General features: G+C 40.4%; 1 protein-coding gene across 4 annotated transcripts in view; it reads left to right on the top strand.

The window, feature by feature from the left end:
- GON4L (gon-4 like) overlaps positions 1 to 18786 on the top strand; it is a 112029-nt gene that overhangs the window by 38868 nt on the left and 54375 nt on the right. For all 4 annotated transcript variants that reach the window (XM_030824261.1, XM_030824262.1, XM_030824264.1 and 1 more), the window contains exons 6-11: positions 214 to 264; positions 4582 to 4632; positions 4943 to 5038; positions 6389 to 6508; positions 7034 to 7204; positions 16385 to 16577. In XM_030824261.1, the coding sequence (XP_030680121.1) occupies positions 214 to 264; positions 4582 to 4632; positions 4943 to 5038; positions 6389 to 6508; positions 7034 to 7204; positions 16385 to 16577 (682 nt within the window). The remainder of the gene's footprint in view (positions 1 to 213; positions 265 to 4581; positions 4633 to 4942; positions 5039 to 6388; positions 6509 to 7033; positions 7205 to 16384; positions 16578 to 18786) is intronic.

An 18786-nucleotide genomic window follows, 5' to 3' on the forward strand; every position in this document is an offset into this window, starting at 1 on the left:
CTGGGACTACAGGAGCATGCAACTATGCCCAGCTAATTTAAAACAATTTTTTTGTAGGGGAGTGTCTCACTATGTTTCTCAGGCTGGTCTCAAACTCCTGGCCTCAAGCCATCCTCCCACCTTGGCCCCTAAAATGCTAGGATTACAGGCACGAGCCACCTCACTGCGCTGTGATTTTTATTGAGTATTTCCTTTCTGTTTTTTTCTCCTTAGGAGCCTAAAATGACACGCTCTAAACTGAAGGAAGTAGTGGAAAAAGGAGTGGTAAGTATTCTGTTTTTTTATTGGTTGGTTTTTTTTTAGCTTGGTAAATAGGATCTAATTCACCCACAGGGAAAAATATAGGAAAGATTGTGGTCTGAATTTGCCTCTTTAAAGAAATATTTGTAAAAGACAGTAGAATTGTTTCTACATGATCATAAGCTATAATGATCATAGTTTATTTTAGTAGATACGAAGCATTGCTTTTTGGAATTGCTAGATAGATAACCATTTGGAATGGTTGAAATCAATGGGTGAGACCAGTTTTTCTCTTTATGTTACAACACATGTTGCAAAGTGTGTAGTATTTTTCATAGTGTGTTCCAGGGGCCAGTTGCATAAAAATCACTTTGGTGTGGGATCCCTCAGGCATGCTTATTAAAAATGCATACTTTTGGCTTGGTGTAGTGGCTCATGCCTGTAATCCCAGCACTTTGGGAGGCCGAGGCAGGTGGATCACTTGAAGTCAGGAGTTCGAGACCAGCCTGGCCAACATAGTGAAACTCTGTCTCTACTAAAAATACAAAAATTAGCTGGGCATGGTGGTGTGTGCCAATAATCCCAGCTGCTTGGGAGGCTGAGGCACAAGAATCACTTGAACCCGGGAGGCAGAGGTTGCAGTGAGTGGAGATTGCACCACTGCACTACAGCCTGGGCAATGGAGTGAGACTGTCTCAAAAAAACAAAAACAAAAAAAATTTCCATACTTTTGGGCCCACCCTAGACCTGAGAATCAGGACCCATGGGCAGGGCCTTGGAATATGCATTGGCAAAAACACAACAGTTAATTCTTTTGAATACTAAAGTGTTGAGAACCACTTGAAGACATCTGAAGTATTCTGGTACAGCAAGCTCTTTGGTGCTTGGAGCTATGCTATATCCTTCTTAATAAGCACTTGACTAGTTTGTGCTTACAAGGCAGGTAATAGTCATGAGGGAGTTCATTATATTTCTGATAGTAAGGAAGATTTGTCTTACAGAATGAAAATATGTATCATAGGTTTTATCTGTCCTGGTTTTATTCCTTGGAGACTGATAGAAGAAACAGGTCTAGGCTGGGCGTGGTGGCTCATGCCTGTAATCCCAGCACTTTGGGAGGTGGAGGTAGGAAGATTGCTTGAAGCCAGGAGTTCAAGACCAGCCTGGGCAACATAATGAGACCTTGTCTAGAAAAAAAAGCAAGAGAAGAAATTGGTGTATTCTTCCACATTACTTTTCCTACAGTTGAAGAAAACTAGTGTGTCATTTCATAACATTCTTTTCTTGGCTATACATTCCCCAATTTCTCCCCCCTTTTTTTTGAGATGGAGTCTTGCTTCATCGTCCAGGCTGGAGTGCAGTGGCATGATTCTGGCTCACTGCAACCTCCGCCTCCCAAGTTCAAGTGATTCTCCTGCCTCAGCCTCCTGAGTAGCTGGGATTACAGGTGCGTGCCACCATGCCCGGCTAATTTTTTTGTATTTTTTTTTATTTTTAGTAGAGATGGGGTTGCACCATGTTTGGCCAGCCTGGTTTCAAACTCCTGACCTCAAGTTATCTGCCCGCCTTGGCCTCCCAAAGTACTGGGATTACAGGCATGAGCCACTGTGCCTGGCCTTTTTGTTTTGAGATGGAGTCTCACTCTGTCACCTAGGCTGGAGTGCAGTGGTGCGATCTCAGCTCACTGCCACCTCTGGCTCCCAGGTTCAGGCGACTCTCATGCCTCAGCCTGCTGAGTAGCTGGGACTAGAGGCATGCACCACCACACCCATCTAATTTTTGTAGTTTTAGTAGAGATGGGGTTTCACCATTTTGGCCAGGCTGGTTTCGAATTGACCCATGTGATTGCCCACCTTGGCCTCCCAACGTGCTAGGATTACAGGCGTGAGCCACTGTGCCTGTCCCATATCCTTTTAAAAGTATGCCAAAAGAAGATTCTACTGAACCAGATGTGGTTTGACTAGTAGTTAGATTATCTCCACAGTGTTCCAGATTACATATTTCTCCTAAAGTAGCCTAAGGTCAAATTGACCCTTTTTTTGGCAGTCACATCACTTTTTTTGGTCTGGTTGACTAACCCTTGTTGCATAAATTGAAATTTCATCTTTCTCTAGGATGTGTTCACAAATGAATAGGTGGTAGCTATGATGAAAGCAGCCATCAATGAGGAAGTTCTATGAAGTCTACTTGACATATAAAATATAATTAACATGGCTGGGCGCGGTGGCTCATGCTTGTAATCCCAGCACTTTGGGAGGCCGAGGCAGGTGGATCACCTGAGGTCAGGAGTTTGAGACCAGCCTGGCCAACATGGCGAAACCCCGTCTCTACTAAAAATACAACAATTAGCCAGGTGTGTGGTGGGCGCCTGTAATCCCAGCTACAGAGACGAGAGGATCGCTTGAACTCAGGAGGGGGAGGTTGCAGTGAGCGGAGATCATGCCACTGCACTTCAGCCTAGGTGATAGAGCAAGACTCTGTCCTAAAAAAAAAAAAAAAAGAATATAATTAACATTAATTCTTTATTTGATTTGGGGAAAAAAATCCAAGGAGATAATTAGGCTCTGGATTATGTTTATTGGCCATGAATATAGATGTGGAGAAGTTGGGCCATCCAAGACTGTATGGTTTACGTAGGAGAGCAAGTATTAAAATGTAGATCTCTTGCTTCTTAATTCTTTCTTTCTGTCTTTTTTTTTTTAAGAGACTTGCTCTGTTGCTCAGGCTAGAGTACAGTGGCCTAATCATAGCTCACTGCAGCCTTGAACTCCTGTGCTGAAGGGATCTTCCTGCCTCAGCCTCGCAGACAGCTAGGCCTACAGGCATGTGCCACCATGCCCAGCTAATTGGTTTTTTTGAAACATTCTTTTGTAGAAATAGGGTCTTGCTGTGTTGCCCAGGCTGAACTCAAACGCCTGGCCTCAAGTGATCCTTTTGCCTTGATCTCCCTACATGCGGGGATTACAGGCATGAGCCACTATACTTGGCCTTCTTAATTCTTACTAGACTGACTCCAGGACACTTCTGAATGCTGGCTTGCCTTTCTAATGGATTTGGCAGTAGGTAGGAAAGGGAAATGGGCCTGAATCACATCATTCCCTTTACCCTATATTGGTCTCACCTACACAGCACTAGATAAATGGTCAGAACATAGGACTGATTTGATTTGAGAAGCTAAGACTCCTTTTAGAGACAGAACCTAATGGCCAGTTGGCTTTTGTTCATAAGGTGATTTTGGTTGGGTTACACTTAAATGGTCAAGAAATTATACATCCTCAATGGCATTTTATCAGCAGTATATAAGAACTTTAAAAAAGTTCTTTAGGCTAGATGTGGTGGCTCACACCTACAATCCCAGTGCTTTGAGAAGCTGAGGTGGGAGGATTGTTTGAGCCCAGGATTTTGAGACCAGCCTGGGAAACCTAATGAGACTCCATCTCTACAAAAAATTTAAGAAATTAGTGAGGCCTGGTGAGGAGGCATGCCTGTAGTCCTAGCTAATCAGTAGAGCGAGGCAGGAGGATTGCTTGAGTTCAGGAATTTGAGGCTGCAGTGAGCTCTGATTGTGCTACTGCTCTAGCCTGGGCAACAGGGCAAGATCCTGTCTCAAAACAAAAACAAGAAAAACTTTCCCCCTAGCTCTTATAAAACTTTTCAGACATTCAAAAAGTTGAAAGATTGTTACAATGAATCTAAATTCCAAGAGTAATATTTTGCCATATTTGCTTTATATCTTTCTGTGTTGTTTTTTCCTGTACTATTGGAAAAATAAGTGTGGACAACATGAAACTTTGCCCTAAATCCCCTGGTAAAAACTTTTTTTTTTTTTTAATAAAAAAAAAGCCCATAGGCAGAGCAGGGCCACCCCATAGACAGAATAGTCCATAAAAGCTTTTCATGGCTGGCTTTTTGGAGTTGTACTTACGGTGGATTCATGTAACTGATTACAAAAATATATTGCTGTTGAAAGACTACTGTAACCAAAATATCTTAGGTTTGTGTAGTTTAATAATTTATAAATAGTTTTCACATCTGTTGTTCCATGTAAACCACAGCTGTGATATGAACAAGGTAGACATTGTTTTCTTCATTTATAGAAAGAAGTGAGGCTTACCAGGTGTAAGGCAGAAATGCTAATGACAGTAATAGATTCTTTCCTGGTTTCCTTCTTTCTAACTCTAACAAATAATTGAGAGTATACCCTCAGGGATAATCAACACCTCTAGATCACTGCAGTTACTTGTTAAGTATATGGCTGTTAGTGATGGTACAGAGGAAGTAAACATGAAAAACAATTATTTCAGTTAAGATAACTTAATTATTTATATTCTTTGTTGGTAGGTAATTCCAACATGGAATATTTCACCAATTAAGAAGGCCAATGAAATGAAGGTAAACTTGGAAGAAATAATTGTTATTCTTTTCCAGAAAGACTTCATCGGTTTTGAAACTTAAGTACTTCCTCTTTAACTTTTCTTGATCAATCTTTGTTTTAATTCCAGCTTTGTTTTTTTCCATTCTATTACTCTTAGGTTTGCATCTCATGGAATTCACTTTAACCTCTGCCTCGTGTTATTTGCTTTAGCTGTACATTATGCTCTTAGGATTTTTTTTTTTCTGCCCTGCTTCTTCCCCTTATTTTCCAAATACGTATGATTTGTGTTTCCCATTACTTCATTTCTTTCTAATTGTACTAATGTAGCCTCCTCAGTTTGTGGATATCCACCTTGAAGAAGATGATTCCTCAGATGAAGAATACCAGCCGGATGATGAAGAAGAAGATGAAACTGCTGAAGAGGTCAGTGAATGTTAGTTGGTAATATTTGTCTTAATAGAGCAGGGTATACTTTGCTTCCTTAGTAATGTCACTTGTAGAGAGGATTGAGACATGGTTCTTTTTTCAGCTCATTTCTGTGCTTTAAGCTGTTTTTCTGCCCTTTATACTCCCTTAATTTTAAAATTTGTTATATTATGAAATATAGCATAGAAACGTGCATAGAATAAAAATGTATAGCTTTGGTTATTATAATGCAAATCCTCATGAAACTCATAGCAAAGTCAAGAAATATAACATTACTAGGACACCCCCTGTATAGCCTCCCCAGTCACAATCACCTCCCTCCCCCTAAAAATAACCACCACCCTGCCTTTTAGTAATTATTTCTTTGCTTTTCTTTATAGTTGTATCACCTCAATATGTATCTATACACACTGTAGTTCAATTGTTACTGTTTTGAACTTTATATAAATGGACCCATGTTTATATGTTTTGTTCCTAGCTTTTTAAAATTCAACATTATGCTTTTGAGATTCATTTATGCTATTGGTTTTAGCTATACTTTGTTCACTTTCATTGCTGTGTTAATGTGTTGACCTGTTTCTTAATGTGTTCTTCGAATTGTTCTGTAAAAGGATTTTAGACCAAGGCCTTACACTTTGTAATGCAGATTAGGATAGTGGTCTGATCCCTGTCCCCACCTTTAGGATTTTTTTTTTTGAGTCTCCTCTGTTGCCCATGGAGTGCAGTGTGTGATGTTGGCTCACTGCCATCTCCACCTCCTGGGTTCAAGCGATTCTCCTGCCTCAGCCTCCTGAGTAGCTGGGATTACAGGCATGCGCTACCATGCCTGGCTAATTTTTGTATTTTTAGTAGAGACGGGGTTTCACCATGTTGGCCAGGCTGGTCTCGAACTTCTGACCTCAAGTGATCCACCCGCCTCAGCCTTCCAAAGTGCTGGGATTACAGGCATAAGACACTGCACCTGGCCTTTAAGTTTCTATTTAAATTTTATTTTCTGTTACTGTAACTAGTTGAGTGATGGATTTTATTTTATTTATTTATTAATTTTTTTGAGACAGAGCCTCGCTCTGCCACCCAGGCTGGAGTGCAGTGGCGTGATCTCGGGTCACTGCAACCTCCATCTCCTGGATTCAAGTGATACTCCTGCCTCAGCCTCCCGAGTAGCTGGGATTACAGGTGCACGCCACCACGCCCAGCTTATTTTTGTATTTTTAGTAGAGACGGGTGTTCACCATGTTGGCCAGGCTGAGTGATTGATATTTTATGATTCCTTCTCTTGAGATACTTCAGACTTTGTGGAATGAGGTAGGGGCATAAATATTAAGGTGAACTGGATTTATTTTATAGAGCTTATTGGAAAGTGATGTTGAAAGCACTGCTTCATCTCCACGTGGGGCAAAGAAATCCAGATTGAAGCAGTCTTCTGAGATGACTGAAACAGATGAGGAGAGTGGCATATTATCAGAGGTAAATTGGCATCATACAAAAGAGATGTTAGACATAACTGTCTAAGTAGATTTTTTAACTGTATAAGTAGATTATTTATCCATGGTGATTCTGGGCTGTCACCCTTTTTCAGAGTTTCTTAAGTTAGTAAACAGTTCAGAGAAGGCTGTAACTCAGTGATAGCCAAAGAACTTTCCTGAGTTCTCATTAAGGGGCCAAAAATGTGCAACTAGCAGAGTTTCTTTTCTCCTACCCTTCTCTTCTTTCATATCTGTGCTTTTTAATATTGTCCTAAAGCCATTGTTATTAATTTCCCACATTTTGGTAAACTAAGTAGCATTCTGTTGACTTCTCTAGAAACAGGATGAAAACTAATTAGATCAATACACTTGGTGTCTTTGTTTTTATGTACCTCTAACTAGAGAAGAGAAAGGACAATGGTGTATGGAAAGTCTGCCTCTTTTTCCCTCTCTTTTTTTCCTTTCCTTGCTTTCTCTTTCTTTCTTCCCTCCTTCCTTTTTTGATGCAGTCACCTCTTTTAATCAGGCTGAGAAAGTCACCACACCAGCCATCAGGCACATCAGTGCTGAGGTAGTGCCCATGGGGCCCCCGCCCCCTCCAAAGCCGAAACAGACCAGAGATAGTACTTTCATGGAGAAGTTACATGCGGTAGATGAGGAGCTGGCTTCCAGTCCAGTCTGCATGGATTCTTTCCAGGTAAATATTAAAACTGTACTTCACTGAGAAAGTCAAGTGGAGTAATGTAGTTGTTGCTCAGGCTGGGAAGGGAGAGGAAAAGATAACTACAATTTTATATATAAGTAAGAGTCTTTGATACTTTATATTTGGCTAGTGCTATTTTCTGCTCAAAGTGACAATGGCAGTTTGGGTTTTTTTTTTTTTTTTTGAGACAGGGTGTCACCCTGTCACCCAGGCTTGAGTGCAGTGGTGTGATCTTGGCCCACTGCAACCTCCGCCTCCCAGACTCAAGTGATCTTCCCACCTCAGCCTCCCGAGTAGGTGGGACAGGTATATGCCACCACACCCAGCTAATTTTTTAGTTTTTTGTAGAGATGAGGTCTCCCTATATTTTTGCTCAGGCTGGTATCGAACTCCTGGGCTCAAGTGATCCTCCCACCTTAGCCTCTGGTGTGAACCACCGTGCCTGGCTGAGAATGGCAGTTTCTAAGGAAGAAATGAACCATGTAGCAGAGAGCATTTTAAAATGTAGAACATAGGAAAAAGCTTCACCCAAATTCCCCCAAATTAACCTTTTACCACAATTGCTTGATGGTTTTCTTCCTCTTTCTCTGTGTATACATATATTTCTCTGTGTATACATATATTGTTTTCTGAATCATAGAGTGTGGTGCAGGCATGATGCCATTTTACCTCTACGTGCTTTTGTGTATATTTTCTAAAAATGAGTTTATTATCTTGTATTAACACAGTATAATAGTGCGTTAATCAAAATCAGGATACAGGCTGTGCGCGGTGGCTCATGCCTGTAATCCTAGCACTTTGAGAGGCCAAAGTTGGTGGATCACTTGAGGTCAGGAGTTCGAGAACAGCCTGGCCAACATGGTGAAACCCCCATCTGGACTAAAAATACAACGGGAGGCAGAGGTTGCAGTGAGCTGAGATTGCGCCACTGCACTCCAGCCTGGGCAATGGAGAGAGACTGTGTCTCAAAAAAAAAAAAAAAAAAAAAAAAAAAATCAAGATACAGTAATATTACATAATATATTAAAGTGCTTATTCTGGTTTTATCTATTGTCCCAATAATGCCCTTTATGTTGGAGGAAAAAAATTTGTTTTCCCTATTCAGCATTCAACCCTGGATTAAATACCTATTTAATTGTCTTATTCTTTAGTCTCTAATCTGGAACAGTTTCTCAGTCTTTGTCTTTTATAACCTTGACAGTTTTGTGGAATATACACCACTTATTTTGTAGAATGTTCTTCAATTTTTATTTTTCTAATATTTCCTTTTAATTAGATTCAGGTTCTGCACTTTTGTTACAAATACTGGAAGAGTGATGTGTGTTTCTCATTGCATCATATCAGAAGGCACATGATGCCTGTCATGTTAACTTTCATCACTTGGTTAAGGTGGTGTGTGCTTGGTTTTCCCATTATAAAGTTATTATTTTCCATTTTTAATTAGTATATATCATATGGGGATATACTTCAAAGCCGAATTCCTTTCTTTCTTTTTTTTTTTTTCGTAGATGGAGTCTCACTCTCTTGCCCAGGCTGGAGTGCAGTGGCGCAACCTCGGCTCACTGCACCTCTGCTTCCCGGGTTCAAGTGGTTCTCCTGCATTAGCCTCCTGAGTAGCTGGGATTACAGGTGCCCGCCACCATGCCTGGCTAATTTTTGTATTTTTTAGTAGAAATGGGGTTTCACTGTGTTAGCCAGGATGATCTCGATCTCCTGACCTCATGATCCACCCGTCTCGGCCTCCCAAAGTGCTGAGATTACATGTGTCAGCCACCGCGCCCAGCCTTCTTTTTTTTTTTTTTGAGACAGAGTCTTGCCTGTCACCCAGGCTGGAGTGCAGTGGTGCCATCTTGGGTCACTGCAACCTGCACTTCCGGGGTTCAAGCGATTCTCTTGCCTCAGCCTCCCGAGTAGCTGGTATTACAGGCACACACCACCATACCCAGCTAATTTTTTGTATTTTTAGTAGAGATGAGGTTTCACCACATTGGCCAGGCTGGTCTTGAACTCCTGACCTCAAGTGATCTGCCCACCTTTGCCTTCCAGAGCGCTGGAATTACAGACGTGAGCCAATGCGCCCAGCCCAATTAATCAAATTATTTTTCTCACACTAATATTAGCATCCATTGATTATTTTTTCTTCTTTTTTTTTTTTTTTTTTTGAGACAGAGTCTTGCTCTGTCCTCCAGGCTGGAGTGCAGTGGCGCAATTTCGGCTCACTGCAAGCTCCGCCTCCCGGGTTCATGTAATTCTATTGCCTCAGCCTCCTGAGTAGCTGGGACTACAGGCGCCCGCACCATGCCCGGCTAATTTTTTGTATTTTTAGTAGAGATGTGGTTTCCCCATGTTAGCCAGGGTGGTCTCGATCTCCTGACCTCGTGATCTGCCCGCCTCGGCCTCCCAAAATGCTGGGATTACAGGCGCGAGCCACCACACTTGGCCTGATTATTCTTTCTTGAAACAGTCATTACTATGGTCATTGTCAAATGATGACTTTGTAATTGTAACATTTAGCGAGTAATTTTTTTTTTTTTGGATATGGAGTCACAGTCCGTCACGCAGGCTGGAGTTCGGTGGTGTGATCTCAGCTGACTGCAACGTCTGCCTCCCGGGTTCAAGCGATTCTCGTGCCTCAGCCTCCTGAGTAGCTGGGACCAGAGGCCCGCACCACTACGCCAGCTAATGTTTTGTATTTTTTAGTAGAGACACAGGGTTTTATTGTTGGCCAGGCTGGTTTTGAACTGGCCTTAGGTGATCCACCCCTGTCAACCTCCTAAAGTGCTGGGATTACAGGCATGAGCCGCTGCGCCTGGCCTTGGCCAGTAAATTTTTTTTTTTTTTTTTTTTGAGACGGAGTCTCGCTCTGTCGCCCAGGCTGGAGTGCAGTGGCGCATCTCGGCTCACTGCAAGCTCCGCCTGCCGGGTTCACGCCATTCTCCTGCCTCAGCCTCTCCAGGTAGCTGGGACTACAGGCGCCCGCCACCACGCCTGGCTAATTTTTTTGTATTTTTAGTAGAGACGGGGTTTCATTGTGGTCTCGATCTCCTGACCTCGTGATCCGCCCGCCTCGGCCTCCCAAAGTGCTGGGATTACAAGCGTGAGCCACCGCGCCCGGCCAATTTTTTTTTTTTTTTTTTTGAGACAGAGTCTCACTCCGTCGCCCAGGCTGGAGTGTGGTGGCGTGATCTCGGCTCACTGCAAGCTCCGCCTACCGGGTTCACGTCATTCTACTGCCTCAGCCTCCCGAGTAGCTGGGGCTACAGGCGCCCGCACCATGCCCAGCTAATTTTTTGTATTTTTTAGCAGAGACGGGGTTTCACCATGTTAGCCAGGATGGTCTCGATCTCTTGACCTCGTGATCCACCCGCCTTGGCCTCCCAAAGTGCTGGGATTACAGGCGTGAGCCACCACGCCTGGCCTTAGCCAGTAAATTTTAATGTTCCAAGTTTCCCCTATCATTCTTGCAGGTCAGTGAAAAATATGTCTGTCCTAAAATTTTAAAGTATGATATAATAATTTAAAAAGAAATCCTAAAATTAAAAAATATAATTAAGACTGGGTACAGTGGCTCACACCTGTAATCCCAGCACTTTGGGAGGCCCAGGTGGGTGGATCACCCGAGGTCAAGTTTGAGACTAGCCTGGTCAACATGGTGAAACCCTGTCTCCACTAAAAATACAAAAATTAGCTGGGCATGGTGGCAAGTGCCTGTAATCCCAGCTAGTCGGGAGGCTGAGGCACGAAAATTGCTTGAACCCAGGAAGCGGAGGTTGCAGTGAGCCGAGATGGCACCAATGCACTCCAGCCTGGGTGACAGAGCAAGACTCCATTTCAAAAATATATATATGTAATTATAATTATATATTATAATTATAATTTATTTATATATATTTATAATTATAATATATAATTACATATAGTATATAATTATATATAAATATATAATTACATATAGTATATAATTATATATAAATATATAATTACATATAGTATATAATTATATATAAATATATAATTACATATAGTATATAATTATATATAAATATATAATTACATATAGTATATAATTATATATAAATATATAATTACATATAGTATATAATATATATAAATATATAATTACATATAGTATATAATTATATATAAATATATAATTACATATAGTATATAATTATATATAAATAAAATAATATAATATAATAAATATATAATTACATATAGTATATAATTATATATAAATATATAATTACATATAGTATATAATTATATATAAATATATAATTACATATAGTATATAATTATATATAAATATATAATTACATATAGTATATAATTATATATAAATATATAATTACATATAGTATATAATTATATATAAATATATAATTACATATAGTATATAATTATATATATAATTACATATAGTATATAATTATATATATAATTACATATAGTATATAATTATATATAAATATATAATTACATATAGTATATAATTATATATAAATATATAATTACATATAGTATATAATTATATATATAATAATATATAAAAAAAATAATAATAAAATAATATATATATAATTACATATAGTATATAATATATATATATAATATATATAATTACATATAGTATATAATTATATTATATATATATACATATATATATAATTATATATAATTACATATAGTATATAATTATATATAAATATATAATTACATATAGTATATAATTATAAATATATAATTATATAGTATATAATTATAAATATATAATTATATAGTATGTAATTATAAATATATAATTATATAGTATGTAATTATAAATATATAATTATATAGTATGTAATTATAAATATATAATTATATAGTATGTAATTATAAATATATAATTATATAGTATGTAATTATAAATATATAATTATATAGTATGTAATTATAAATATATAATTATATAGTATGTAATTATAAATATATAATTATATAGTATGTAATTATAAATATATAATTATATAGTATGTAATTATAAATATATAATTATATAGTATGTAATTATATATAAATATATAATTACATATAGTATGTAATTATATATAAATATATAATTACATATAGTATATAATTATATATAAATATATAATTACGTATAATTAAAAATAGAATTTTGAATGGAATAGCTCTGAGTCATTTAATCACCATGCTTTTGAGTATGTAGTAGTAGGAGCAGTAATAGTTTTTTATCTAACCATTTATTTACCAAACACATACTGAATGGTTGAAGTTGAGAAACAACAGTGTAGAAGACAGAAAAAATTGTTCTTCATGGAACTTACAGTCTATTCAGGAGAGATAGACTATAAACATATAAACAAGTAAATTCAGATGTGGTTAAATGCTATGAACTAAATTAAAATGAGGAAATATGAAACTTCCTGTCAGAGAACTTTAGATAGGCTGATCAAAAAAGACCTCCTTGGCTGTAATTCCATCACTTTGGGAGTCCTAGGCTAGAAGATTGCTTGAGGCTAGGAGTTTGAGACCAGCCTAGGCAATATAGTGAGACACCATCTCTGCAAAAACTCAGAAAAATTATATAGGTGTGGTGGTGCATGCCTGTATTCTTAGCTGCTTGGTGGCTGAGGCAGGAGGATTGATTAAGCCTGGGAGTTTGAGACTACAGTGAGCCATGACTGCACCCCTATACTCCAGCATGGGCAATAGTATGAGAACTTTTTTAAAAAAATAAAAAAAACAGGGTCGGGTTTGGTGGCTTATGCCCATAATCCCAACACTTTAGGAGGCCAAGGAGAGCAGATCACTTGAGCCCAGGAGGTCAAGACAAGCCTGGGTAACATAGTGAGACCTTGTCCCTACCAAAAAAACACAAAACTTAGCTGGGCATGCTGGCACGCACCTGTAGCCTCAGCTACTTGGGAGGCTGAGCCTAGGAGGTCGAGGCTGCAGTAAGCTGTGATCACGCTACAGCACTCTAGCCTGGGCGACAGAGCAAGACTGTCAAAAAACAAAACAAAAAAACAAAAATAAAAAAGGCCTCTTTGAGGAGATGGCATTTAAACTGAGATCTGAATGAGAGGAAGCCAGGCATGTAAAAGATGTGGGGAGAAAAAGTGCTCTATATGGAAGAAACAGCACATGCTAAGTCGCTAAGATAGAAACAACCTTGGCATGGTTAAGGAACAGAAACTACATGAAGAGTGGGATCGTGAAAAAGAGAGGTAGAAATGAGGTCAGAGAGCAAGGCAAGAGCTAGATCATGAAGGTCTTAGGAAACCATGATAAGGAGTGTAGATTTTATTTTAAACATTAGAACAGATGCCCGGTGTGGTGGCTCATTCCTGTAATCCCAGCACTTTGGTAGGCCGAGGCGGGTGGATCACCTGAGGTCAGGAGTTCGAGACCAGCCTGGCCAACATGGTAAAACCTCTAACAAGACGTATAAAAAATGTACCGGATGTGGTGGCGCACACCTGTAATCCCAGTTACTTAGGAGGCTGAGGTGGGAGAATCGCTTGAAGTGGGGAGTGGAGGTTGCAGTGAGCTGAGATCATGCCATTGCACTCCAGCCTAGGAAAGAGTGAGACTCCATCTCAAAAAATAAATAAATAAGAAAAGATTTTTGTGATATTTTTGGATTAATGTTAAAAATTCCTTTTGGTTAACGTGTGGGAAATGGACTAGAGTAAAGCAAGAGGGTAAACAGAAACCCATTAGGAGGTTGATGCAGTGTAGTCTAGGGAAAGCTTCCCAAATTGATCTATAGATTCAATGCAGTCCCTATCCAAATCCTAGCTACCATTTTTGTGGAAATTAACAACCTAATCCTAAAATTCATGTGGAATTGCACAGGCCCAGAATAGCCAAAACAGTCTTAAAAAAGTACAAAGATGGAGGTCTCACATTTTCTGATTTTCTTTTCTTTTTTTTTTTTTTAGAGACAGCGTCTGGCTCTGTCACCCAGACTGGAGTGCAGTGGTGCGATCTCAGCTCACTGCAAGCTCTGCCTCCCAGGTTCACGCCATTCTCCTGCCTCAGCCTCCCGAGTAGTTGGGACTACAGGCGCCTGCCACCATGCCCAGCTAATTTTTTGTATTTTTTATAGAGATGGGGTTTCACTGTTAGCCAGGATGGTCTTGATCTTCTGACCTCGTGATCCGCCGACTTTGTCCTCCCAAAGTGATGGGGTTACAGGTGTGAGCCATTGCGCCCAGCCACATTTTTTTAAATAAATATCTTAAATGAGAGTATTGCTCTGTTGGCCCAGGCTGGAGTGCAGTGGTATGATCTCAGCTTACTGCAGCCTCAACCTCCTGTGTTCAAGTGATCCGCCCACGTTGGCCCTTGCATAGCTGGAACTACAGGCATATGCCACCACTTCCAGCTAATTTTTTATTTTTTGTAGAGATGGGGGCCTTGCTGTGTTGCCCAGCTGGTCTTGAACTCCTAGACTCAAGTGATCTTATCACCACAGCCTGTCAAGGTGCTGGGTTATAGATGTACAGATGTGAACCACTGTGCCTGGCCCTGTTTTGTTTTTTTTTTTTTTTTTTTTTCTTTTTTTGAGATGTCTCACTCTGTTGCTTAGGTTGGACTACTATGGTGCAATCATGTCTCACTACAGCCTTGATCTCCTGGTCTCAAGAGATCCTTCTCTTTCAGCCTCCTAAGTAGCTGGGACTACAATTGGTGCCACCACACCCAACTAATTTGTTTGTTTGTGGCAGAGATGAGGTCTCACTATGTTACCCAGGCTGGTCTCAAACTTCTAGCTTCAAGCAGTTCCTCCTGGGCCTCCCACAATGTTGGGATTGCAGGTGTGAGCCAATGCATTCAGCCAGCGGTATTATTCTTAATTGCCCCACGGTGGAAACAACCTGGATTCCATCAACAGATAAATGGATAAACAAAAGTGGTATATCCATACAATGGGATATTATTGGGTGATAAAAAGGAGTTCGGGGCCAGGCATGGTGACTGGAGTGTAGTGGTACATGGCTCACTGTCACCTCGAACTCCTAAACCCAAGCAATTCTCCTGACTCAGCCTCTTGAGTAGCTGGTACCACAGGCACATACCACCATGCCTTTAATCCCAGCAGTTAGGAAGGCCAAGGCAGGGGGATTACTTGAGCCCAGTCCAGGAGTTCAAAACTTGCCCGGGCAGCATAGGGAGTCCCCTCCCAATCTCTACAAAAAATGAAAAAAATTAGCTGAGTATGGATCCAGTGGCTCACACCTGTAATCCCAACACTTTGGGAGGCTGAGCAGGTAGATCCCCTGAGGTCAGGAATTCAAGACAAGCCTGGCCAACATGGTGAAACCCCATTTCTACTAAAAATACAAAAATTTGCCAGGTGTGGTGGCACACACCTGTAGTCCTAGCTACTTGGGAGGCTGAGGCAGGAGAATTGTTTGAGCCCAGGAGTTCGAAGCTGCAGTCAGCTCTGATTGTGCCAGTGCTGTAGCCTGGGTGACAGATTGAGACTCTGTCTCTTAAAAAAAAAAAAAAAAAAAAAGAGGCCAGGCATGGTGGCTCACAACTGTAATCCGAACACTTTGGGAGGCTGAGGCGGGCAGATCACCTGAGGTCAGGAGTTCGAGACCAGCTTGCCCAACATGGTGAAACTCCGTTTCTAGTAAAAATACAAAAATTAGTTGGATGTCGTGGCTGGTGCCTGTAATCCCAGCTCCTTGGGAGGCTGAGGCAGGAGAATCACTTGAACCCAAGAGGCAGAGGTTGCAGTGAGCCGAGATGGCACCACTGCATTCCAGCCTGGGCAACAAAGCAAGACTCCGTCTCAAAAAAAAAAAAAAAGTATTGATAGATATTAAAATAGGGTGGGATTTGAATGCATTATGCTAACTGAAAGCGGCCAGAGACAGGCCACACATTTTTAAAAGGGTAAATTTTATGGTATGTGAATTACATATCAATAAAGCTGTTATAAATTTTCCTAAAATGTTGGTTTCAAACTGATGTCATTTATTTTATTTCTTTTTTATGTCGTGTTTCTTAAAGTTTCTCAAACAATAATAAATCCAAATTTTTTAGAGGAAAGATCCTGTTACTTAAGCTAAGATGAGAAGAAAAGGAGTGATGATGAGCTTTGGGAACATCACTCACTCAGTGACTTGTTTTTCTTTCTCCATTGTCCAGCCCATGGATGACAGTCTCATTGCATTTCGAACACGTTCTAAGATGCCCCTGAAAGATGTTCCCCTGGGCCAACTAGAGGCAGAGCTCCAAGCTCCAGACATCACTCCAGATATGTATGACCCCAATACAGCAGATGATGAGGACTGGAAGATGTGGCTAGGGGGACTTATGAATGATGATGTAGGGAATGAAGGTAAGTTTTGGTTTGTGATTTATTATGTATACTGTCCATCATCTGTTGTAAAATTTTTAGTATTTGGAAGGGTATAGAATGGAATGGTTTGGGTTAAGTGATTTAATTTGTATTTAACTGATAATTTATCTTAAATCAGTAGTTAATTTTTCTTTTTTTTTTTTTTTCTGAGACAGGGTCTCACTCTGTCACCCAGGCTGAGTGCAGTGTTGCAGTCACGGTTCATTGCAACCTTGACCTCCTGGGCTCAAGCAATCCTACCCCTTATCCCACTGAGTAGCTAGGACTACAGGCACATGCCACTGTGCCCAACTAAGTTTTTATTTTTTGTAGAAACGAGATCTCACTGTGTTGCCCAGGCTGTTCCCAAACTCCTGGCCTCAAACAATCCGCCTACCTTGGCCTCCTGAATGCCAGAATTATAGGCATGAGCCACCATGCCTGGGCCAATTCTTAACATTTCTTTTTCTGGGTAAGGAATCTTTTGAATCCTAAGATTGTTGAATGCTAAGATTTGAATCCCTGGAAACATACATGCACACGTAGTTCTGTTGTTGTCTTTTGTTTTTGAGACACCATCCCAAAACAGGGTGGATCACAGTGGGGTGATCATAGCTCACTGTAGCCCTAAACTCCTGGGCTCAAGAGATGCTCCTCAGGTCTCAGCCTCCCAAGTAGCTGAGATTACAGGCACGCAGCACCTTGCCTGGCTAATTTTTAAAAAATTTCTATAGAGAAATGTTGCTAAGGCTGGTCTTAAACTCCTGCCTCAAGTGATCCTCCCACCTCGGCCTCCCAAAGAGCTAGGATTACAGGCATGAGCCACTGTGCCTGGCCCACTCAAAATTTTATATATGATTTCATTAGGGTTCAATGATTTACCAAAAGAACACTGTGTTAGTTAGGGTCTTCATGATGCAAGTGAAAGAATCCTAACTCTATCTTGCTGGGGTGAAATGAAACCAGACTTTGGGAAGTGCAGTAAATCAGCAGTGGAACTGAGGCACTATTAGGATCCCCCTTTCCTCTCCATTTTACTTCCTTTTGTCACTCAGCTCCATTCTCACATTTATTTTTCTACAAGGTTAGAACTCTGTTCATAAGCACTCCATGATTACTTTTTGCTTTGTCTACACTTCAAGACTCTCCCCTGCAAGCTCCAGTTATTAAATCCAGGGGAACAAGTCAGATCGACTTGGTTTGATCTCATGCCCAGTCTCTTGGCATTTCATGGGATTGATAGGGAGACTGTTCAGCATGGAGTCTGGTGATTTGATAGCACCTCATAGAACAGTGTGGTTGAAGTATGTAGTGACCCTAAAGAAATAATGGTATTATCAGAAATGGGGAAGAAATATTGATCAGATAAAAGTTTGGATGGAAACAGACTAAGTAGGCCGGGCGTGGTGGCTCACGCCTATTATCCCAGCTCTTTGGGAGGCCGAGGCAGGTGGATCACAAGGTCAAGAGATTGAGACCATCCTGGCCAACAGGGTGAAACCCCGTCTCTACTAAAAATACAAAAATTTGCTGGGCGTGGTGGTGCACGCCTGTAGTCCCAGCTACTCAGGAGGCTGAGGCAGGAGAATCACTTGAACCTGGCAGGCAGAGATCGTAGCGAGCCGAGATCGCCCCACTGCACTCCCGCCTGGCAACAGAGGGAGACTCCATCTCAAAAAAAAAAAAAAGAAATAGACTGAGTAAATGGTTGGGTAGGTAATGCTAGGAGTAAGTCAGGATAAGTGAATGAAAGAAAATAACAGGTCTTGAATGTACCTTATGATACTATTAATAGTTATATTGTATATCATTTGGCAAATGTTTGAGTACTTTCTTTATACAAGGCATTATGCTAGAATCTGTGAGAGATAAAGGAGCATAATCATTTGGTCATGGAATAAAAGCTTTATGAATGACAGGGTGCCTGGCCCATTGGTAGGTTCACAATACATTGTATTTTTGTGTGTGTGTGTGAGACAGGGTCTAACTCTGACACCCAGGCTGGAGTGCAGTGGTGAGATCTTAGCTCACTGCAGCCTTGACCTCCTTGGCGCAAGTAATTCTCCCACCTCAGCCTCCCGAATAGCTGGGAATACAGGCTTGTGCCATCATGCCCGGCCAATTTTCGTATTTTTTGTAGAGTTGGGGTTTTGCCATGTTGTCTTGGCTGGTCTCGAACTCCTGCGCTCAAGCGATCCTCCTGCCTCTG

Source organism: Nomascus leucogenys, chromosome 12, assembly GCF_006542625.1.
Source record: "Nomascus leucogenys isolate Asia chromosome 12, Asia_NLE_v1, whole genome shotgun sequence".
In the NCBI taxonomy this organism is placed as follows: domain Eukaryota; kingdom Metazoa; phylum Chordata; class Mammalia; order Primates; family Hylobatidae; genus Nomascus; species Nomascus leucogenys.